Source organism: Apium graveolens, chromosome 8, assembly GCF_009905375.1.
Source record: "Apium graveolens cultivar Ventura chromosome 8, ASM990537v1, whole genome shotgun sequence".
NCBI classification, from domain to species: Eukaryota; Viridiplantae; Streptophyta; class Magnoliopsida; order Apiales; family Apiaceae; genus Apium; species Apium graveolens.
Window position 1 is genome coordinate 132,990,832 of NC_133654.1, and position 25,621 is coordinate 133,016,452.

General features: G+C 35.0%; 1 protein-coding gene across 1 annotated transcript in view; it reads right to left on the bottom strand.

Moving 5' to 3' along the window:
* Positions 1 to 2,584: 2,584 nt before the first annotated feature.
* LOC141680006 (uncharacterized) overlaps positions 2,585 to 25,621 on the bottom strand; it is a 38,498-nt gene continuing 15,461 nt past the window's right edge. The window contains exons 3-7 of the mRNA XM_074486344.1: positions 4,917 to 5,912; positions 4,618 to 4,820; positions 4,023 to 4,312; positions 3,379 to 3,645; positions 2,585 to 3,239 (exon numbers count right to left, since the gene is read on the bottom strand). Coding sequence (XP_074342445.1) covers positions 2,585 to 3,239; positions 3,379 to 3,645; positions 4,023 to 4,312; positions 4,618 to 4,820; positions 4,917 to 5,912 — 2,411 coding nt within the window. The remainder of the gene's footprint in view (positions 3,240 to 3,378; positions 3,646 to 4,022; positions 4,313 to 4,617; positions 4,821 to 4,916; positions 5,913 to 25,621) is intronic.

Here is a 25,621-nt window from a genome sequence, read left to right on the forward strand (position 1 = left end):
CAAATCATAAATTAATTATTTAAATTTCAGTTCAGAAGCAAGGAAATTGAGAAAAATCAATTAAATACAATTTTCCTACTATGACCAACATTTTACACTTGCAAATTCCTACTATGATCAACATTTTAATATAAACAAGGAAATTAAAAAAATTGCAGTTTAGAATACATTGACATAATTCAGCAAAATGGTCTTTAAATTTTCAGGAACATCTTTCCAAGATTTATAGGTAAGTGGCACACACTTCTTCAATGTCCCAAGAAATTGACCAAATTCAGACAAAACTTTGTCACTGTCAGATATAGGTTGAAATTCCTTATTCATGTCGAGGACAATTCTTTTGTCAAAGGGCCTTGTATGAAATTTATTCATAATTGTTGGCACTCTTTTCTTTTTAGGAACTTCAACTGTAATTGTCAAGTATACGTATGAAAGATAGACAATTAATACCAAATCATTTCATACATAATTCAAGTACACACTAGAAAGAACGATAAATGCGAAACTAAAGATGCTAACCTTGTTCGGATTCTTCTCCAAGATCAGGAAATGCATCATTTGCATCAACTCGCTCATTTGCGGTTCCACTTCCACTACCAATTTCTATAGTTTTCTCAACATTTTGTTTCTCTTGACGCTTCCGCATATCTACATAAGCCGCCATTGTTCCTACCCCCTCAATTCGTGGAAACTCGATTTGTGTAACAGGCTCCACCGGAACTGAAGCATATGGTGCCTCGGTTGATGCATCTTTTTCTGTGGCAGTTGTACCATTCACCCGTGAACGGGTTATTGGTCTACCACCAAGAGGATTCCTATTCAGCTCTTTTTTACTTCTCTGTATTGTAAAAAACAATAATGAAATAAAATTAAATTTGCAGGCATAATTAATATCCAATTAAAATGAACCAGTAGTAGACATGACACACCTTTCTTTTTTTCTCTCAATTTTCAGCATCTTTACTTTCCTCTGCTCCAGGATCCCCAAGATCATATTCAGAGCCTTCCTCTTGAATAGCGTCTTTTCCTGAACCTTTTCCTTTCATCTCAGCTCTAACACCTTCCACTAGTTTAGGCAAGCCTAACTGCTTTAACCTCATATTATTTTTTGTGATATTAATGGCTCGCGCTTTTTCATACTCTGTAAGGGGGGGTGGAGGTAGGTCCTGCAGATAAAATATGATTCAAATTTTAGAATTATCTGTCAATATACTCTACTTTAGCAAAAAAACTGAAAATAATGAAGTCTTACTTCAATTTCATTTTCCCCCATTTTTTCATCTTCATTCTGTAGATTTTTTAAATCCAATTTCCTCTTCACACTTGTAATTTTGGCAGTTGCATCATGAACCTCTTGACCAGCTGATTTTGGATGACTGTTAACCTCTTGATTATTCAATCGTGTTGACTTTTTTGGGCTGTTCATTAGCCGTGTAGACCTACGAGGACTGTTGAGATCTTGTGGATTGTTAAGTCGTGCTGACTTCCAAGGACTAGTGCGCACATCAGCTTGTTTCTTTTTTTTGTTGCAGTTGGAGTTGGTGAGTGGTCACAAACATCCATTTCCCTGCATTTTTAGCTGTAATAAAGTAGTCATCAAAACTAAAAGCAAGTGATATCTATGGTGGATTCGAGCAGTGAAAATTGAGCAAATGGAAATTACAATACCTGCAAATAGATTTGGCCTAGGTCGCATCACCACATGTGGCTGCATCTATTTCAAAGGCTGGATCTTATGATCGACCACTTTGTCAATATATAAATCCAGGTAGCCCAGGTTTTCTACTCCTTTATCATATTCATTAAGGTCTGAATCATTGCCACATAATTTCTACCCTTCTTTGTTTGTATATATTCCTCCGATTTCCGAGTATCCAAGGTCATCCTTAACATACTCCATTAGTACCATGTAAGACCACCTATCACGCTCAACATACTTAAAAATAGCCAGGTCCCCTCCATCATAGCTATTATTCTGAAATTGACCCTTGTGGTAAATCCTGACATGGAATGAATCATCTTCCATCTTGAAAAAAAATCATACAAAATATTAGATACGCAAGTCCAGTGATATTAATATTCTGCCACTTATAAGAAAACAAACGCTTAAACAACCACTAATTAACTAATGGAAAAATATAACTAATTAACTGAAATTAAAATTCAACAAAATACCCATTTTTATCTAAAATGCAACTTAAACAACCACTAATTAACTAATGGAAAAATGCAACTAATTAACTGAAATTAAAATTCGACAAAAATACCCATTTTTATCTAAAATGCAACTTACACAGGCACTAATTAACTAATGGAAAATTGCAACTAATTAACTGAAATAAAAATTCGACAAAAATACCCATTTTTATCTAAAATGCAACTTACACAGGCACTAATTAACTAATGGAAAATTGCAACTTAAACAGACACTTATAAGAAAACAACCACTTAAATCAAAAACACCGAATCATAAGTACTGTGATTACAATTTAAGCATAAAAAGAAGGTTCAAAGATCAAATCATGACGTTACAAAGAAATAAGCTAAATACTAGCATGATAATTAAATATTATGGATTCTAATTCTAAGAAGCATTTTCTTCTTCTTCGGTAACTAGGATCTCTATTATTGGGGCATCATCTCTACACCAATGAACATCACTAACTTCAACGCCTGCACAAACAGTCTTCGGGCTTTCATTTGCATCTGGGCTTTCAACCTCATACCAGTCTCTTGGAAGTTTCTTGATGACATTGTGGTATGATTTATCAACAGGATCTTGTAAGTAGTAGACTTGCTGTACTTGTGATGCCAAAATATATGGATCGGATTTTTGGCATAATTTACTAAAATTAACACGAATAAGGCCATACAAGTCTGTCTCTTCTTGGTACCAACAACATTTAAACAAAACCACTGAAATTTCTCCCCAATAATCAATTTCCAGTATTTCTTCAATTCTTCCATAGTAATGGACTTCACTAACCAGTGGACTCTCATCTTTCGAACTCGCAAAGCTGGCTGTCAAGGCACTTAGGAATACACCACTGTTTTGTGTTGTACACCTAGCATCTCTAAACTTAGTATGAAATCTGAATCCATTAATGACATATCCACTAAATTTTTTATCTACTCGATTAGGGCCCATTGAAAGAATTTGTAATTCTGGCGAAACAACTTCCTTTTTTCCAACTTGTTCTTGCAGCCACTTATAAAAATCATCAGTATGAACTTTCTCCCTTTAAAATCTTTTAGGTATAGCTTGGCCTTCAATTACAGCTTGATGTTCCCTACAATAATGACCTAGTTAATAATATCATAACGGAAAGATCCTAATTCTTTAATACTAATTGGAAAAAAAGAACTTAAAAAACTTACTCAAGTAAGCTTTCTACTTCCTTGTTAGCACAGTTGAAAAGAACATAGCGATGACATTCCATCCATTGCGAATCCTTTAGAGTAATGGCTTTCCCATCTTTATTCCTTCTTGAACCGATTGGATATTCCACATTTTGTGGACATATTTCAGATTTAGCAGAATACTTGCCTATTTTCCCAGCTCCATCATTATTTAAGAATCTTGAACAGAAAATTATGCATTCTTCTGCGAGATAACCTTCAGCAATGGAAGCCTCTGGTCTACTCCTGTTTCATACATACATTTTTAACTTACCTAGATATCGTTCAATGGACCACATGCACCGGAGATGCGCTGGTCCACCATACTCAATTTCCTTGCATAAATGTATGGTAGGTGCACCATTATGTCGAAGAAAGCTTGTATAAATATTATCTCAAAACTACACAAGATTTCTACAATTTCCTGTTGCAGTCTCTTTAAGTCGGTCAAATCGATAACTTTGGCCCAAAGGCTTCTTAAAAAGGCACTTAATCTTATCATAGGCAACGCAACCTCAGGTTTCAGTGTTCTCTTTACAGCAAATTGCAATAAGTAGTGAAGAATGAAATGTGTATCATGGCATTTATACCCCGTAATTTTTCTCTCCTTCGTATGTACATACCGTCTAATATTAGATGCAGAACTATATGGCAATTTAGCATTCTCCAACACTGCATAAAAAGTTTCTTTTTCCTTATTCCTCATATCAAATATAGCAGCCCTTATCTCGTACTCTTTCCCATCATTTGTTAAAACCGGATGTAGGTCCTTCCTGATTCCCATTTCTTGAAGATCAAACCGAGCATTTAAATGGTCTTTCGATTTCCCACCCATATTTAGCAAAGTACCAAGTATGCTATCACATAGGTTTTTTTCTATGTGCATAACATCAAGGTTATGTCGATGCAAGTTCTGACTCCAATATGGTAAATAAAAAAAATGATTTTTTTAAAAGGAGAATCAGTTTTTTCCCCATTCTTCTTCCTGCCCTTTTTCTTGTGTTTAACAGCCCCGAACTGGTTCTGAAAAACGGTTAATAATTCTTCAACCTCTAGCCCCGATAAAATTGACGGACCTATTCCCATTTCAATTTCACCATTGAACCTCTTTTTATGAAACCTCCACTTGTGGTTCGGCTCTAAAAATTTCCTATGGCTCATGTAGCACACTTTCTTACTATGTTTTAAATACGAAGAAGAAGTCTAGTAGTGGCATACCGGACAGCCCAAATAGCCCTTTGTGCTCCAACCGGATAGCATTGCGTACCCCGAAAAATCACTAATGGTCCATAAAATACTTGCACGTAGATTAAAATTTTCTCCAGCTAAAGCATCATAAGTTTCTATGCCTTTATCCCATAAATATTTCAACTCAGCGATAAGGGGCTGCATAAAAACATCAATACTGTTTTTTGGAGATTCTGGACCGGAGATAATCGTTGAGAGTATCAAGTTTTACGGCTTCATGCATAACCAAGGTGGGAGATTATAATTTACTAACACAATCGGCCACGTACTATGAGTTGTACTCATTGTACGATACGGACTGAACCCATCAGATGCTAGACCTAATCTGACATTTCTATCGTCTTCCGCAAAATGAGGGAATTTGGCATCCATCGTCTTCCACGACTCAGCATCTGCTGGATGCCTCAGTTTGCCATCTTTTTTCTGTCGCGAGGAATTCCAAGTCATAAGTTCTGCATATTCCTTGCACATAAACAGCCTTTGGAGCCTCCGCTTAAGTGGAAAGTAACGCATTACTTTTGCCGGAACTTTGTGCATCAACTGCTCCAGAATGTCGTCACTTGTATCTTTATTTTCCACTACAATCCACCTAGAGGCATTGCAAGCTTTGCAGACTTCTTCCTTCTCATTTTCTCCCCAAAACAACATGCAATTATTGGGAGACGCGTGTATTTTTTGGTAATCTAGGCCTAAGTCTTTAATGACATTTTTCACGGCCTTAAATGAAAGAGGGATGTGTGCTTCTGGAAAGGCCTCTTTAATCAACTCTAATAAATCAGTGAATGCAGACTCGGTAATCTCGTGTACACATTTCAAGGTATAAATCCTAATGATAAAACCTAGTCGTGAGAATTTTATGAAACCTTGATACAGAGGCTGTTTTCCATCTTTAATAAGGCGATAAAAATTCCTAGCTATTTCATTTGATTTACCAGAACCCCTACCCTTGTCTTGACAGTTGTGCGTACGGTGCAACATTTCACCTAAATTATCTCCGAAATATACCCCCTCATCAAACTCCATATTTACATTTTCTGTATTGGAAATCTCACAAATCCAGTTCACTAATAGCGGAGATGGACCACTGTAGATGAGATGATCAAAATTCACATCTTCACGATGCCACCTGTGATTATCATAATTTTTATAGGGGCATGTGATTTCATCACCTACAGAGTATCTAGAAAATGCATTCCGCAAAAAAGACCTTATCCCTCTGATATATCCTTCGCTGAACTTTGGAAGTTCAATCCAGCCTTCCAACACTACAGTTTTTTAATATCGATATTCAATAATGTGCATCAATAACGTGCAATACTTCAAGACATTTACCAAGTTATATTTTGCAGATTGCAGGTTATTAAAGGTCGCCAGGTTGTATAAAGATAAAATATGATTGTGTGATTATTACAAGAGTATTTACTAAAAATGTAGCCTCGGAGCTCACTAATATAAATAATATTCATACACGCAAACTAATATAAATACATACATTTACAAGAGTATTTACTATTTATACACGCAAACTAATATAAATGCAGACATTTATGTAGAGAGAGGGGAAGGGAAGAGAGAGAGAGAGAGAGAGAGAGAGAGCGCGAGAGGAGTATGCATACTTCAATACACATAACATACAGATAAACATACACACACTTCTGATTCAATAAACACAACTCGAAACCCTAATTTGAAATAAAAATAAAAGCTCGATTTATGAATAATACCTGATGAAATAAATGCATTAGTTCAAATCGATCGAAACCCCCAAACTTTAACTCCAATTGTAGAATCCCCAAACTGGAACCCTAGTAATCAAACCCCGACAAAGCCCAAATCCACGCCATAATATCGAACTCCAATTGAAGCCAGAGATGAACTCCAATTGTAAGATTTTTGAGATTTGTGAGAGAGTGCGAGATTTGTGAGAGAGTGCGATTTGTGAGAGAGTGCAATTTTGCTGAGTGAAATTTGTGAAATTTCTGTTTCTGTTTTATGAAATTTGTCTGAAAACCGCCTATAACAAATTTCAACTCCCCGCTTGTCCAAAAATTGAACTCCCGCCCACAATTTTAATCACAACCCAACCCATTTCACCATCAGCCCAGCCCCATTTCACTATTCATAAAAATACAGCCCAACCCAACTTGGTTTTTCTCAAATTTGAATTATTAATTGCTCTTTTTTAATAAATATTATTTCAAATATTTAATTACGAGATTATTAAAAATAATATATAAATGTTTTAAAATGATATATAATATACATATATATAATGATTTATTAAGTTTTATAAATCACGTAACTAATATTATTAACTTTTTAAAATAAATTAAAAATATATTTCAATTATTATATTATTTCTATGTTAATTATTAATTAGTTAAATTAAAAAATCATCTTTAATCATCTATGTCATTTTGGTAACACATTTTGACTATACCGCAACATCAAAAAATAGGGGTTGCGATAGACATGGGTTTAGAAGGCTATTATTATACTTTTGTTTGCAACTCTAGTGTGAACGGTTGCGTAATCCAACCTATGGCGTAGTGATTTGATTGTATGTGTAACTATATATCTCTGCAAGTGATAATGTAGGCAGTTATCGATGATTATCAATAAACTAGACTGAACACAATAATCACAGTACTGTAATCTGCTGATCAGTCAGATACAACATGGATCTATGCTATTCACATAGACCCACGCCATAACAAGGTACCCAGGCTCATTCATGGCCTCCATAATTAATTCAAGGGTCTAGTTTGTTCCTGGCCCTACTCGTAACCATCCAGTCCATCGGATAAGCATCCGGAATAATCGGCATGCTTTGATGTTATCTCAACATCAAGATATACATCAGGATATAGATATTGCATAATCTATTAGAATATGAATAAAGTATTCAATATATCATGAGTAGTCAGGAATCAAAATGAAAGTTTGATCAAAAGAACAATAATTGTGTATCAGTGTTTGTGGATAGGAACTATCAATATTCACTGAATCAGGAATATGAATAAAATAAAGCAATTCAATATTCTGGGTTTAGAATAGTGGAAAAACTTTCTTGATACATTACTTATCTCAAGTTTATCGCAATTCTCTAACACTGGCTTTATCTGCCTTGCTGGATTCGTATCTATCTAGGAAAGATACTCATTTAGTTGACTTATACTTTAATCGTATATTAATCCGAATCCACGTAGCTCTTCTCATCTAACTATACATTTATAACTGACTCGTATAATAATTATCTAGCAATTAAGACTCGAGTGACCACATAAATCATATAGTACATAAGTCAGATAGTTACTCTAGATCTTAAAATACTTTTAGAATTAAAATCGAGCCAGTATTCTCATTATCGAACGATATCTTACTCGTTTTCTAATTTTTAGAATTTATTAGACTCGTACTTCTAATTATTAGGATCTATAAATAAATAAATATCGAAAGCCGACTCGTTTTTGAAAGAAATTAAGATTTAAAACTATTTTTATTGGTAATAGATCATTTTTCTGAGTGTAAGGGCTTTCGTTTTGTTTAAAACAAATAAACGGTTCAATTACTAATCAGTAAATAAGAATAAATCAATTATTATTCAAAATAATTAATTATTCAAAATAATTGATCCTCAAATATAATTCTAAATAATTATTTATAAAAAATCTGAATTAAAAATAATTTTTCTATAATTTTTGGAATTAAAATGAATTTAAAACAAATTATCCAAATTAATTAAATTATTATCAAAATAATTAATCAAGTTTAACTAAATAATAAATACTTAAATAAATAAATAAATAAAGAATTTCAAATTTTGGAAAATATTTCAAATTTATTTATAAAATAAATCAATTAATTAATTAAATTAAATTAATCAATTTATTAAATAAATAAAACTGATTTTTAGAATTTATGAAAAAAATAAAAAAAAATACAAAAACAATTTTTAGAAATGGATTTTGAGTTTAATTGGATCAAAACCGGGTTTTAGAAACGGGTCAAACGGGTCACAATCCGGGTCGGTGAAGAACACCACCGAAATCTGGGATGAAACCCAGAATCTAGCGACTTCATTGGACTCCGGTGAGTCCTGTTAGGGGTCAAAAACATATTGTTGGCATCGTTTTTGGTCCCAAACCATTGCAAATCAATTCAGCCTTCTGATTCAGGCCACAAACAACCGGAATAACCCCTAGATCACGTTCTCCGATCAATCGAACTCAACTACGGCCAAAACATCGTTCTTGCAGATTTGTACAAGAAATTACACGTTCTATATCTCAAATCAATGCTTATAACCAATCGTGCAAGATATGCCTGTACCTTAACAAGACTAAGTCAAATTGACAACCCTAACTAAGTTGTATTGTTATCTTAGTTTGCTTGTACTTGTAACTTTTAAAGTCTGTAAAAATGTAAAATAGCAGACTGGAGTCTTTTTGTTTAAACAATATCAAGCCTAAGGATTCTATCTGGAAGAAGATCAAGAAGATCATGCCTCAGAAGAATTTTGAAGAAGCTTGGAGTTGAATAAATCTGTTTGGATAAAAATACTCTAAGTCAAGATCTCTACAAGTCATAGATTTAGTGTTATATAGAAGTCACTTGAGAACTCCAAATAACTTATCGAGAAGTCAGGAAAGCTACTAGAGAACTCAGAAAGATATCGACAATCCAATTGAAGATACGAAGATTGGAGATATCGACAAGCCATTTCTTCACTAAAGAACTTAGAGTTATCGACAAGTCAACATTCATTAGAGAACACTGAGTTATCGATAAGTCAAAATTCCACTAGAGAACTCAGAGATATCGATAAGTCAACATTCACTAGAGAACTCTGAGTTATCGACAAGTCAAAGTCAAGACATGAAGCTGAGAGATCTCGACAAGCCAAATTCTCTTATAGAGAACTCAGTGACCTCTACAAGTCAAATTTACTATGGAGTATTAGAGATCTCGATAAGTCAATATACTTATCGAGATGTCAAGATCTCTATATGCCTAACTGGAGATCTCGAGGTAAAATCTCAAAGTACAAATTGCAGACCAGTTCAATATCCAAGATCTACAATCAACAAACAATCGAACCAGCTGGATTGACAAGTCTACAAAAAGCAGCTTGAAGGATGTGCAAGATCAATGGTGAAGATTAACTGACAAAGGAAGATCAAATTTAACACAGGGTGCTAAGATATGATAAGCCAGAAATAGAAGATACACTTTTCCTAAAATGGAAATGACAAGTGACAGTTTACTAAAGCTTAATAGCATGTCTTATTGTACACTGTGTAAACCAACAGTTAACTGAATTATAAAATTAACACTGGTCCTTTGTTAGAAGTAACATTTTAGATAGAAATCTTGTAATTTTCTCAAGAAGAAGCTAAGCTCTTTATTAACAAAGAGCCTAGAAATTTTGTAGCAAAACATTCTAAATTTTTATATAAAAGTAAGTGAGTTTTGAAAGATCTATGTTCTTTATTATTGCATGTTTAGTTTCTGCAGTAACACATTTCACTACAAGATTTGATTTACTTTGTTCACAACCATAAACAGTTCAAGAAAAGCATAAAACACCAAAAACACATTCACCCCCCCCTGTGTGTAATTCATTACCTAACAAGTGGGTATCAGAGCAAAATCTGAAAGTAAACAGATTCAAGAACTTGGAAGAATGAATACACAGATAATCAGTAGCATCAAAATCCCTACCTTTGACAAAGCTAACTATACTCTTTGGAAAAATAAAATGTTGATGTTTATCAGGATGGCCAATCCACTGTATATTCAGATTCTCAAAAATGGGCCATTCACTCCTATGGTTAGAGTTGAGGAATCAACAGATAGTGATATTGTCATTCCAGCTCATTATGCTCCAAAAGACCCTTCTGAGTACACTGAGCCTGAAAAAGAGAAAGTTTCCCTGGATAGTAGCTTGCAGTTGATATTGATAGAGTCACTTGACAATGTAATGTACAACAACATTGTCAACTGTGACACTACCAAGCGTATATGGGAAAAGATTGAAATACTCTGTGAGGGAACTGAGGAGGTTAGATCTAATCAAAGAAGGATACTGATTTCACAATATGAGGGTTTTATGGCCAAGCCAAAACAAAGTATTACTGATGTGGTTAAAAGGTTCAATAAGCTGATTAATGACTTGCAGCTTCATGACAAGTATTATGAAGCTGAAGAAGTGAACTTGAAATTTTTGCTTACTCTCCATCATCATTTGGAACAGAAAATCTTAGCAATTAGGGAAGGGAGAGACTTGAGCAGAATAACTCTGGAAGTCCTGTATGGAATTTTGAAAACATATGAACTAGAAATGATTCAAAGGAAATCATTAAGATCTGCTCAAGGGCATTGTTAGATATATTTGAGATGTCATGTCTAATCTGATTTGTGTTTAGTTTTCAGAACTTAACAACAGGACACATCAGGACTTACTGAAATCAGAACTTACTAAAGTCAGAACTTAATATCAGAACTTAAGGCGTCAGAAGATATATATCAGGACTTAAGTGCGGGAAGACTTCAGATAAGGAATGCGGTTGATTTACAAGAGAAGATATAGACCAAAACAAAAGAAGATATGCATGAAGAGTTAAAGTACCCGAAGACTTGTAGAAGATATCTAATTGATATATTTTAGGAGACAGAATTATATTCCATATCAATTAGAATATATCTTGTAATTGTGTACTATATAAACACAACTTAGGATTTACACTATATGTGTTATTATTATCGAGAAGATTATACATTGTAACCTAGCAGCTCTCAGTGATATTGTTCATCATTGAGAGAGAACAACAATTCTATTATAACAGAGTTTATTTGAATGTACTTGTTCTTTGTAACATACTTGTGTTAAAATCAATTTGTCTGTATAAACACTATATTTAACCCCTTCTATAGTGTTGTGTGACCTAACAAATGGTATCAGAGCTTTTCCAGTTAACACACATACAGTAAAGATCCAAATAACAATCACGTCTGAAGAAACACAAACTCCAACTAAGCCCACCAAAACTCAAGAAACTCAAAACACTGAAACCCACAGTCGATATGAGACTATTAGGGTTCCCATACTGAGACCTTCTGAGTATCCCATATGGAAAGTGAAGATGGCTATGTTTCTGGAAGCTACAGATCCAGAATACCTTGACAGAATTAATGAAGGACCATATAAGCCTACCAAGCTCTCTGTTGCAGTTGCTGATCAACCAACAAAGACCATACCAAAGGAGAGAGGTGAATACATACCTAAAGATATCTCATCTATTGCCAAGGATGCAAGGGTAAGGCATTTGCTGCATAGTGCCATTGATAATGTCATGTCAAACAGGGTAATTGGATGCAAGACTGCAAAGGAGATATGGGATGCTTTGGAGACAAGATGTCAGGGAACTGATGTAATCAAAAAGAACAGGAGGACTATACTCACTCAAGAGTATGAGCACTTTGACTCAAAAGCTGATGAGTCATTAACTGATTTATATGACAGGTTTTCCAAACTCTTGAATGATCTGTCACTGGTGGACAAGGAATATGATCTTGAAGATTCAAATTTAAAATTCATTTTAGCTCTTTCTGAAAATTGGGATTTGAAGTTTACTACCATAAGAGATAACTATGATCTTACTGAAACTACTCTTGATGAAATTTATGGTATGCTCAAGACTCATGAACTTGAGATGGATCAAAGGAGCAAGAGGCATAGAAGAAAATCAAGGATAGTTGCTCTTAAAGCTAATGAGGAATCTCCTAAAGTGGTTGCCTCAAAAAGGGGCAAAGGAAAGACTCTCATCATAAAGTCTGATTTAGAGTCATCAAATTCTGATGATGATGATTCAGAAACTGAAAGTTTATCTGAAGTTGATGTTGATGCAGAGATGATGCAACTGTGTGCTCTTATGGTGAAGGGTATCACAAAGATAGCCTACATGAAATTCAGAAAGGGAAAGAAGTTTTCCAGGAAAGGTGGAAGTTCTGATAAGAAAGAGTTCAGAAAGTCTGAAGGCAAAGGAATAAAGTCTGACAGGGGAGACAACTCAAATGTCAAATGCTACAGTTGTGGTGAAAGAGGCCACATATCTCCTGACTGCAAGAAAGGAAAAAGTGATAAGGCAAGGCACTTGTCACAAAGAAGAAAAGCTGGACAGACACTTCAGATTCTGAAGATGAGAAGAACTATGCCTTATGGCAAATGCTGAGAGCAGTACTGACACTGTTGAATTGAAGGTACCTCAAACAACTTTTGCTTTTCATACTGATGATATTACTGAGTTGAGATTATATCTTAAAACAATGTTCATTAGTTTTAGAGATCAGACTTTAACATGTGAAAGATTAACATCTGAAAGTCTTGCTCTTAGAAACAGAAATGACTATTTAGAAAAGGAGTTAGTTTTTCTTCATCAAACTAAGAAAGAAAGAGATGAGGCTCTGTATGTTAGAGATGAAGTGCTAAAAATGAATGAATCTCTAAAAATTGATTTAGAAAAGGAAAGAGAGATTATCAGAACTTGGACTAACTCTGGCAGAACAACTCAGAATTTACTAAGTAGTTGAAACTGGAAAAAGGGCTTAGGTTATGGAGATGATAAAAGTGAGAAAGGAAATGTGCAAATTGAGCCAATTATTGTTAAACAGACTGCTAAGCCAAAGGTAAATCCTGTTAAATTTGTAGCAAAAACTGTAATGTTTGATTTTGAAAAGATGAAAGATTCTAAGACAGAAGTAAAAGAAAAGTCAACTTCTAACAAATTAAAACAGGATAAACCAGCTGAAGTAAACATAGGCTTAATGACAAAGAAGCAGCTTAAGCATAAGCTAAAAGAGATTAGAAATGTGAACAAGGTAAAGGAAGTTAGGAAAAATAGGAATGGAAAGGAAGGTGTGAATAAAAGCAACAATTATATGCCTGTTCCTAATGCTCCTAGAAAGAAATGTTATAACTGTGGAAACTCTAATCATCTTGCTTCTTTTTGCAGGAAAAATAAAGATATAAACTCTTTACCTCCTAAATCAGGAGTTAAGAGTCAGTCAGTTAGGTTTAAACCACAAAATCCATGTTTTCATTATGGTAGTTTATGGCATTCCATTTATACTTGTAAGGAATATCATAGTTTGTTATATGATTATTAACAAATAAAACCTTCTTTGAAGAAAGTTAGTCTATTTCCTTCTAGTGTAAAATCTGATACAAAGTCTAATATAAAGTCAGATAAACAGCATGTTAGCATAAACTCTGAAATTAAATCCACTGCAAATGCTAACAAACTTAAAAAGGCCAAAGGATCCGAGCAAGCCTGGGTCCTTAAAACTAACCAATAGTGGTCTTTGTGATTGTAGGGCAACATGAAAAACATCCTAGTTCTGGACAATAGGTGTTCAGGACATATGACTGGAAATAAAGCCCTTCTATCAGACTTTGTGGAGAAAGCTAGCCCATGAGTTTCTTATGGAGATGGCAACATGGGAAAAACTCTGGGATATGGCAATATCAATCTTGGGAATGTCATCATTGAAACAGTAGCTCTTGTCTCAGGACTTAAACACAATATGCTAAGTGTGAGTCAAATCTGTGGCAGAGATTATCATGTGGATTTCTTTGGAGAACATTGTGAAGTTGTAAGTAATTTTACAGGCAAAGTAGTTCTGAAAGGTTACAGGCATGGTAACATTTATGAAGCTAGACTTTCAATAAACTCTTATGGTTCTGCAATATGTCTATTGAGTAGAGTATCAATAGAAGAAAGCTGGAATTGGCACAAGAGACTCTCTCATTTAAATTTCAATAATATAAATGAGCTAGTAAAGAAAGATCTTGTGAGAGGACTGCCAAAATCAGTATTTGCTCCTGATGGCCTTTGTGATTCATGTAAAAAGGAAAAATAAAGAAAATATTCATTCAAGAGCAAAACTGAATCCTCAATTCTTGAGCCTTATAACTTACTGCATGTTGATCTATTTGGTCCAGTCAATGTCATGTCCATTGCAAAGAAGAAATATGCTATGGTTATAGTGGATGAGTTCACAAGATACACTTGGGTGTATTTCTTGCACAAGAAGAATGAAACTGCATCTACTTTAACTGATCATGTCAGACAGCTGGATAAGTTGGTCAAAGATTCTGTTAAAATAATAAGAAGTGATAATGGCACTGAGTTCAAGAATTCAATCATGGAAGAGTTCTGCAAAGAGCATGGAATTAAGCAAGAATTTTCTGCACCTGGAACTCCATAGCAAAATGGAGTTGTAGAAAGAAAGAACATGACTCTCATTGAAGCTGCACGAACTATGCTTGATGAAGCAAAGCTGCCAAACTACTTTTGGGCTGAAGCTATACAGACTGCTTATTTTACACAGAATGCTACACTCATAAACAAGCATGGAAAAACACCATATGAGACGGTGAAGAAAAAGAAGCCAAATCTGAAATACTTTGATATATTTGGATGTAAGTGTTTTGTTCTTAAGACTCATCCTGAACAGCTGTCAAAATTTGATCTAAAAGCTGATGAAGGAATTTTTGTTGGATATCCACTTTCCACAAAAGCCTTCAGAGTCTACAATTTAAGAACAAGGGTTGTCATGGAATCTATCATTGTATCTTTTAATGATAAAAAGATTACTGGACTTGAAGATTTCAATGATCATGATCAGCTGAGATTTGAAAATAAAGATTTAAATTCTGATTCTGTAAATTCTGATGGCTTAAATTCTGATCCTATAAGTTCTAACGGGTTAAATTCTGATGTCATTGAAACTGTGGTAACTACTCCAAGGGAAAATGCACCTGTTCAGGGGGAGCAAGCCGAAGATTATACCACAACTCAAGATTCTCAAGAAGCATCATAACCCGTCAATGGCTCTTCAAGTTCTGATGAGCCAAATTCTGATCATTCTGGAAGCTCTGATTCTTCAAATCCTGAAGGATCAAACTCAAATTCTGAACTCTCAGAGAGCATAAGTACAGGGGGAGCATCAGAAAATGCTAATGGAGACAGCATGAATCATGGGGGAGGATCTAGTTCTAGAAATCAACATCCATCTGCAAGAAAGTGGACCAAATCACATACACCTGACTTAATAATTGGAGATCCTGAAGGAGGTGTCAAAACTAGAACAACAACATCAAAGGAATATCTCTATCATTCCTTTCTATCTCAGATTGAACCAAAGAAAGTGGAAGAAGCTCTTCAAGATGCTGATTGGGTGCAAGCAATGTAGGAAGAGTTAAATGAATTTGAAAGAAATAAAGTCTGGACCCTAGTGCCAAGACCAAAGAACAGATCAATTGTTGGCACAAAATGGGTGTTCAGAAACAAAACTGACAGTGATGGCATAATTACAAGAAATAAAGCAAGGTTAGTTGCTAAAGGTTACTCTCAACAGGAGGGTATTGATTATGATGAAACATTTGATCCTGTTGCTAGATTGGAAGCCATAAGAATCTTTTTGGCTTATGTTGCTCACAAGAAGTTTAAAGTCTTTCAAATGGATGTGAAAAGTGTTTTTCTCAATGGAGAATTGGAAGAAGAGGTATATGTTGAACAACCTCCAGGATTTGTAGATCCAAAATTTCCTAATCATGTCTACAGACTTGATAAAGCACTTTATGGCCTTAAGCAAGCTCCAACAGCATGATATGAGACTTTAGCTCAATTCCTTCTGGAAAGTGGATTTAATAGAGGCACAATTGATAAAACACTATTCTACCTCAACCATGGAAAGGACTTACTTTTGGTACAGATATATGTTGATGATATCATCTTTGGTTCTACAAATACCAAACTCTGTGAAAGGTTTGCAAAACTAATACAGTCAAGATATCAAATGAGTATAATGGGAGAACTTAGCTATTTTCTAGGACTTCAAGTCAAGCAAAATGAAGAAGGTACTTTCATAAATCAATCCAAGTACACCAGAAATTTACTGAAGAAATTTGGAATGCAAGACTGTTCAATTGCATCCAGTCCCATGGCCATTGCAACCAAGTTAGATAAAAATACTGGAGCATTAGTAGATATTACTAACTACAGAGGTATGATTGGCTCTTTATTCTATTTAACTGCAAGTAGACCTAATATCATGTATGCTACATGTCTTTGTGCAAGATTTCAGGCTGATCCAAGAGAACCTCATCTAATAGCTGTGAAAAGAATTTTCAAGTACCTCAAGGGTACAGCTAATCTAGGATTGTGGTATCCTAGAGAATCAGATTTTAAGCTAATAGGTTACTTAGATGCAGATTTTGCAGGATGCAAAATAGACAGGAAAAGCACTAGTGGAAGCTGCCAATTTCTTGGAGGCAGATTGGTTTCTTGGTTTAGCAAAAAACAGAAATCAATTTCCACATTAACTACAGAAGCAGAATATATTGCTGCAGGAAGCTGTTGTGCACAGATTCTTTGGATGAAGAATCAGTTACTAGACTATGGGTTAGAATTTTTTAAAATACCTATTTATTGTGATAATCAAAGTGTTATTGCTATGACAGGTAATCCAGTTCAACACTCAATGACAAAGCACATCAGCATAAGGTACCATTTCATAACAGAACATGTGATGGAAGGTACAGTGGAATTGCATTTTGTTCCAATAGATCAACAACTAGCAGATATCTTCACAAAACCACTATGTGAAGCTACTTTTACAAGACTGGTAAATAAACTTGGAATGGTTTCAGGTTCTTTCTCAAAATCTGCTTAGTTTTTGTTCTCATGCATCAGACTTTATGATCAGTGTTAACAGATTGTCTTATAACTGTGTAATCTGTGCTTAAATTGTAATATATTAAATATTGATTATTATCTGATGTGATTCTATATACTCTGATAGTGTTTTGAATGTTCTGTGACTATTCAATCCAATAAGGATTATTGTGTTAGATGCTGACCTAGTAGTCTTTAATATACTAGAAATCCCATGTTTGAATTAGTTGTTTATGTGGAATTTCATTAACACAAGCAAATTCTGATTTTGAATTTAGTCAAATTTACTTTGTGTATCTTATTACTAAGTCACAAACTAGATTCTTGCTTCTTATCTATCAAATTCTGATGTCAGTAAATCTTGAGGATGAGCTACATGCTTGATAAGCCTCACTTATCTGAGGAAAAAAAAAGAAAAGAAAAGAAAATTGAATTCAGGTACTCCTTTAAGATCTAGAGTAAATACGTGAAAGGGAAGACCTAAGTGCATTGCTAGTATTAAGTAATATGCATTAGAAAAGCAAATAAATTTTTCTTGGTGACTTTTCATATTTTCTGATTACTGGAGAAATACACTGATCATAGCATAAATTCTGATAGCAGTTGTGACTCACTTACAATGAGAAGCCACTGAAAAAGAATGTCAAAAGATGCATAAAATGAGCACAAACAGTTGAGGTGGACTCTTGCATAAGTTTATTCTACAGTAGACTTCAAAATTGAAGACAGATTTTAAGCACTTTTCTTAGTTATGCCTTATTTCTAAGATATGCTGAATTTATCAGACTTTAATCTTTATCTGAACATTTGCAAATGCACACACTCTTACTCCATGTGAATGATAAAAATTACTGTGATGATTAAGTTGTTTTTGATCAACAGTTAAGTATTATTTGCATAAATTCTGAGAACAAGTTCTGATGGAAGTTCTGGTGATTAAACTCTGAAGAAACAAGTCAGTATGTGAATGAAGAATCACAGAAACAAACATTCACCGTTTGAGTACAGAAGCCATATTATGATGACTGTTAAGTTCTAATAATAGTCAAGTTCTGATGCAAATTCTGATGCTTACGTGGCATTATTTAATTACATGGCTTAGTTTTAATATTTATAGTAATGGTCATATTTTATCAGAATATATTTAAATGGGATAAAAACAGTCATAATCATTTGGTTAATGGAAAATGTGTTTGCCTTGACAACTGCATGTGCACAATAATTACTGCTTATTTCTCGTGCCCACTAACTACTGCTTTAACTATTTACTGGCTGACATGTGTAAAGTGTCTGTTTCACTTCCAAAAAGAACTGTTGAGTGGAGAGAGTATTTATATGGGAGTTAAAAGATTTACAATCTTTTACCTACTTTCTAATTCTTTTCTTATCTCTATTATTCTCTCTCTCTCTCTTTCTAATATTCTCTGAAGCTTTATCTTTCACATGCATTTTATCAAACACTTTGCAAACACACATTTTCTCACTTATTTCTTACAGAAATGGCACCAAAGGACATCATTTTCAATGGAGCCAAGTTTGTTCCCAACAACTACATGGCTATTCTTTCTAAGGATGAAGCTCCATCAGAACTTCACTTCATCCAAGATTTTCTATCTCAAAGTGAGATTGGGTATGCTTTGACCCAACCAGAAGCAATCTCAGAAACTCAAGTGTTGGAGTTCTGGAGGAGTGGTGTGTATGATGATGGTGGTGCAAATGGGTCCCCAAGTATAATATTTACAATAGGGGATGATGAGCATGTGGTGACTTTGTCAACTGTTCGACAAGCATTACATCTGCAAGAAAACTGTGTTTACAGTTCAACAGTTGAGGAGCCGGCCCTTCAACAAATGATGGCCAATCTGGGCTATGAAAAGACTTTGGAAAAGCTTGAAAATTGAAGAGACCCCACATCAGGAGGGAGTGGAGTTTCTTCTTTGACTGCATCACCAAGGCCTTTGCAAACAAGTGCTCTAATTTTGATGCAATCCCAATCCTAAGTTAGCAAACCGGTATGTTCTCATCAATCAAACTCATTTTGATTATGCTAGTGCTGTGCTAGGATTTATTGGGGATAGGATGCAAGAGGACAGAAACACTGTATATTTTGCTAGATTTTGCCAACTTATTTGCAGTTTATGTAGTTCTGATAAGGCCTAACTAGCTAGTGAGTTGATTGAACCCTTTAAACTTGCTAAAAGGGCCTTCACTGACTTATTTTCTACTGATAATAAGAAGGTTGTACTAAGACCCCTCCAAATTCCACAGTCAGTCAAACAAGTCTTAGTAAATTCTGATCTAGCCACCTATGCTGCTATATATCCTGATGTACAACCATCCCAGCCTCCATCAGCTCCTACAACCAATCAACCACCTACCACTTCTCAACCTCAACCAACTCAACCTACCATCTGAACATATTTCCAGCCAGCTCACTCATCTCAACCCCAACCATCAGTACCTACCATCAGAACTTCATCCTCCAGGCCTAAAAGAGCAAAATCAGTTCCTAAATCTCCACTAAGGAGAAGAAGGATGATTCTTAGGGAGGAATCTGATAATGAAGAGGAGCAAGTCCAGGTTCAAGCATCAGAACCTGTGACACTGGAAGCTGAAAATGTCATTTTTGAAAAGGAAGTAGCAGCTGAAAAGGAAACTTCTCAGAAAGAAACTGAAGCCGAGGGTTCAGATAAGTTGAAGAGAAAAAGAACCTCAAGTGCTGATGTTAATCAAGCAACTCCTACACCATCCAGGAGATCAAAAAAATAGAAAGCAGGAAGGTATCTGGCACAACCTCCATCTGAGGATACTGATGAAGCTGAGGAAAGGGATCAGGAATCTCTGATCTCACAACCAATAGTAATTGAATCTTTTCCACCTTCAACTCAGGCTGAAGACACTGTTCAGGAAACAATGATCACACCTCCGGTCTCTCCAGTCAAAGCAACAACAGTTGAAGATTCAGAATTAAGTCCTGAAATTAACCTTCACAGGCTGATCATTCCAACTGTGCTCTATCTGGAAGCTCCTACTGCAGCTCAGCCATCTACTGTTAATTCTCCTATCTTACAGGCTGAGATACCAACAACTCCAATTCTGGAGATAAATTATGATGCTCAGAATATAGATGAAGTTACTGCAGAATCTCCTTCTATTACACACACTTTTTTGTTGTCAGAAGATGATGAGATGATAGCAAGTTCTGGAGACAGTGCTCCAGTAAATGCTCCCATTCTTGGAAAGGAGGCACTGATTGAAAAATTTGTTGAACAAGCTGCTCCTATTCCTTGGGAAGAAACTCACAGAGGAGTGAAGTGGACCAAGAAGTGGAATGAATCTAATTTCATTCCAAGCTCCAAAGTTCTGACAGAGCATATTGCAAAAGCTAATGAGTTGCTGACAAACTCTAATTTCAAGACACAACTCAAACTCACAACTCTAAGTATCAAGTCTCTTCAAGGTCAACACTCCATCACTCATGAAAAAGTTGACAAACTTTTGGAAAAATCTGATAAACTGGATATGGAGATCAAGCTGGACAAAAAGAGGTTTATCAGACCTATTCTAAGAAAGTTGAAGCTATTGAGAAGATTCAAGAACAACAACAAGCCCAAATTTCCGAGGTCCCGCAGAATCAAGCTTCTCAACAAGCTCAACTTAATGAAATTCAATCTTCAGTAGAACTTCTTCTCTCACTCCTACTACCAGATGATGCCAAAAAGTGGGAGAAGGTAGTTAAGTCCAAATGCTCTAATACTTAAGTACTGAAGAAAAAGGATGACAAAGGTGATGACCAGGGAAACCCAAGCAAGGGTCAAGGTCAAGGGCAAAGCAGCAAAGTTTCTTTATGGAAACTAATTACTGATGTTAGAAAATCTTCTACTTCTACTTAAAAGAAGACAAATTCTGATGCTATAAATTCTCAAGCTCTGGTAGCAAGTTCTGATAATCAAAATATGATATCAAGTTCTGATGTTATGATTCAAGGAGGAAGTAAAGACTCACAGAAGTTTTTGCAAACTCTGAAGCTCAAAGGAAAGCAGACTACTGTCTACTACAAAGATCCTAAAATTCAGACACTTGATGAAAGATTGCTAGAAGACTATTTCTCAAGCATAATCCTGGTATGGATTTAGAGAATCTCAAGGAGGAAGAAGCTAGATTTGCAGCTGAGAAGACAAATCTAAAGTCTAAAGCTTCTGATGCTAAGAAACCTCCAAGGCCTAAGGAAAAAGGAATTGTGATCAAGGAAAAGTCAAATTCTAAGGCTTCAAAGCCCAAGACAAGATCACAGATTGATCCCAAAGATAAAGGGAAAGGAAAAGTTGATGAACCAACAAAGCCACTGGAGATAAAGATTCCTCAAATCCTGATGAAACCTGTGTGCAAAATGGTTCAAGTTTATGATGATACTGCTGTTGAAGATGAAAATGTTCAAATTCTGAAAAGAAGGAAGATAACTGAAGAATCCAAGACAACCTCTGACAAAGCTCAAGTTGTTCAGAATGAAGAACAGCAAGCAACAGAAGAAACAGAAAATTCTGATCAAGTTATCAAGAAATCAACCTCTGATAGTGCTCAAGTTGATTTAGACAAGATGAAAGTTGCTGAGAAAAGGAAACTGCTATGGAAGAATGTCAAACCATCAGATCCAAAGAAAAGCCAATTGTTATCTGATTTCATGACTGTTGGATTGAAATCCAGAGAAGCAAGAGACAGATCTGGACTAGGTTCTGATGAAGCCAAGATCATGATAGGAGTTGAAGTGCTTACAAGAGATCCATTCTTATTGACTGACAAACCTCTTAAAGATGTTACACAGAAACACCTTGATAAGGTTATCTCTGTTTAAGTGGTACTGGATGCTCATGATAAGCATAATGTCAAAGAAAATATGATTCTATTTCTTGAAGATAGAAGAACATATCAAATGTCAGAATCAGATGTGCTGAACAAATCTCTGAAAGAACTTCAATTCTTTCATTATCTTTTAGAGATAAAGTCTGAGATTACTAGGAGATGGTCAAATTTCATTATTAAGACCATAAGAGATAAAGCAAGAATTTCTGGTTCAAGGGTTACAGAATTCATTCCAAACATAGTTGAAGATGATGGAAGTGAAATTCCAATGAAGAAGGATTCTGCTAAACTTGAAGTGATTCTGAAAGAGAAATGTCTGTGCTACAATGAAGACTCTTTTCATCCCAGGGTGATCAGACTTGTTGATGGTTTAGAAAGAAATCACATCTCAGCACTAAGGACTGTAATCTACCAGATTAGAAGTCAGAATGAAGAATTGAAGCAAGTTAAAGCTACACTATCTCAAGTCTTGAGGAATAAAGAAGAAAAGATGATATCAAACTTTGTCAAGAATTACTTTGGATTTAGATTGACTCAGTGAGATTGGTAAAAGCTACAAGGACTGTAAGTTGTAGTTAATTGTCTATTTAAACTCTCATTGTATTTGTACTTAAATGTTTTTGACATCATCAAATCTATTAACTTGTATATTTTATATAATTTACAAGTTGGGGGAGATTGTTAGATATATTTGAGATGTCATGTCTAATCTGATTTGTGTTTAGTTTTCAGAACTCAACAACAGGACATATCAGGACTTACTAAAATCAGGACTTATTGAAGTCAGAACTTAATATCAGAACTTACGGTGTCAGAAGATATATATCAGGACTTAAGTGCGGGAAGACTTCAGATAAGGAATGCAGCTGATTTACAAGAGAAGATCTGGACTAAAACAAAAGAAGATATGCATGAAGAGTTAAAGAACTAGAAGACTTGTCAAAGATATTTAATTGATATATTTTAGGAGATAGAATTATATTCCATATCAATTAGAATATATCTTGTAATTGTGTACTATATAAACACAGCTTTGGGTTGACACTATATGTGTTATAATTATCGAGAAGATTATACATTGTAACCTAGAAGCTCTTAGTGATATTGTTCATCACTGAGAGAGAACAGCAGATCTATTGTAACAGAGTTTATTTGAATATACTTGTTCTTTGTTACATACTTGTGTTGAAATTGATTTGATTGTATAAACACTATATTCAACAGGCATATTGTAGATGGTTCAAGTGCCCTAATTGTCAATGAAAGCCAGACCTCTAATGATGAGCCAAGATCACAGACTTTAGTTGCCTCAACAAGTGAGAAAAGAATCAATGATTCACAGGAACAAGTTATACTAGAACTGGAAGAAGATGAGTTCTACACCCTGGATGAACTTGATGAGCTAGATCAATCAATGGCCTATCTTGCAAGAAAGTTCTCTAATATTAGAGTTAAGAAGCCAAGGTTCTTCAAGGGTAAAGGGCAGTCATTCAACAAAGATAGCAGCTGGAAAGGAAAGGGGAAGTACACATCTGATAGAAAAAATGGTGATAAAACTGGATCTGTGGACAGATCAAAGATAAGGTGCTTCAACTGTGATGAGTTGGGCCATTTTTCTACAGAATGCAGGAAACCCAAGAAAGCAAAGAAAGACAAAGCTTATCTTGAATTGGAAGCAAAGTTTAAAGCTCTTCTAAAGAAACATCAATGCAAAGCCTATATTGTAGAAGGTAAAAGTTGGGATGACTCTGACAATGATGAAGATGAGGAAGTTGGAAATTATGCACTAATGGCCTTGAAGCAAGGAGAGTCCTCTTCATCAAAAACACAGGTACCAACTTTTACCACCATTGATTTAAATGTAAATCAATATAAGGAAACTATTAAAAAGACGAGCACATAAATGTTTCACATTAACACAAGTATGGTGGCTACTAATGAAGAAGTGAGCAGACTGACAAAGATAAATGAGAAGCTTGAGAATAAGAAACAAGAAATTGAATTGTTGATAGTAGAGCTTGAAGCTGTAAAACAAGAAAATGTTTATCTGAAGAACAAGCTCAAGTGTGAAAATGAGATTGAAGCTGTGTTAAGGGAAAAGCTAGAGAAAAATGAAGTGAAGTTGAAGTCCTTCAGGAATGCATCTGAGTTGGTTGGTCAATACCATGAGAAAAACAAACCATGTGCAAATATTGCTATTGGTCTTGATTATGATACCTTGAACAGTATGAAGAAAAATATAGGTGACAAAGCAAAAGCAACATAAAATGAAAATATTCCAGCAATGCTGAAAAAGGTTGGTTCACCTATGTTCAAGGCATGTGAAGTAAACTTCGGTGAAGAAAAGTTGATTATCAAGCAAGAAATTACAGATGAGGACAATGAGAAGAAAATTGCAAATGCAACTCAATCTTCTAAAGCTGAAGAAAATGTCATGGACAATTAAAGCACCAAGACACCTGTCAAAGAAGTCGAAACTAAAGACACAAGAAAGAAGAAGAGAAATTGAAATGGGAAAATTGGGATAAACAAAAGAATTAATTTTGCTTATGTTATAGATACTCCAAGAAAGAAATGTGAGAAATGTGGCTCTGTAAATCACCTAACTCACCTATGTAAAAAGGATGTTAGTAAGCCAGTTGAAGGAGCCTGCAAATACAATGAAGCAAATGCAAATGATCCTTACTAATTATGTGACAAGTTTGACTACATTTTCTGCAATTTGAAAGTAATGAAGAGCTGCCATAAGTTGATAGTAGACCTCAAAAAAACAATAATTGGGTCTACAGCAAATAGGGAAAATGCACAATAGTCACTGGATTCTATTTTTTCTGAAACAACTCACTCTACTTCTGCTAGATCAGTTAATAAAAAGAAAGTACCCAACACTGCTTGGGTTGCTAAAAACACTTAAAACTCATTGTGTGCAGGGAAAAATGAAGAAGGTCATAGGGATCATTGACATTGGATGTTCCAGGCATATGACAGGTGATAAAGCCCTGCTATCACAATTTGAGGAGAAGGCTGGCCCTTTGGTGACCTTTGGAGACAACAATAAAGGATTCACAATGGGATATGGCAAGATTGTTTCTGAAAATATTGTCATTGATGATGTAGCACTGTTAGCTGGTCTTGAAGTGAATCTTCTCAGTGTCAGCGAATTTGTAGACAAAGGTTTTGAAGTTTTATTCAATAAAGAAGAATGCACTTTTATCAGCAAGAAAACTGGTGAAGTTGCTTTGAAAGGAGCAAGGAAAGGACACTTGTTTGTTGTAGACTTGGACTCAACAAATGAGGGTGGAATTTGTTGCTTCTACACCAAGGCATCCACATAGCAGAACAAACTATGGCACAAGAGACTCTCACATCTAAAC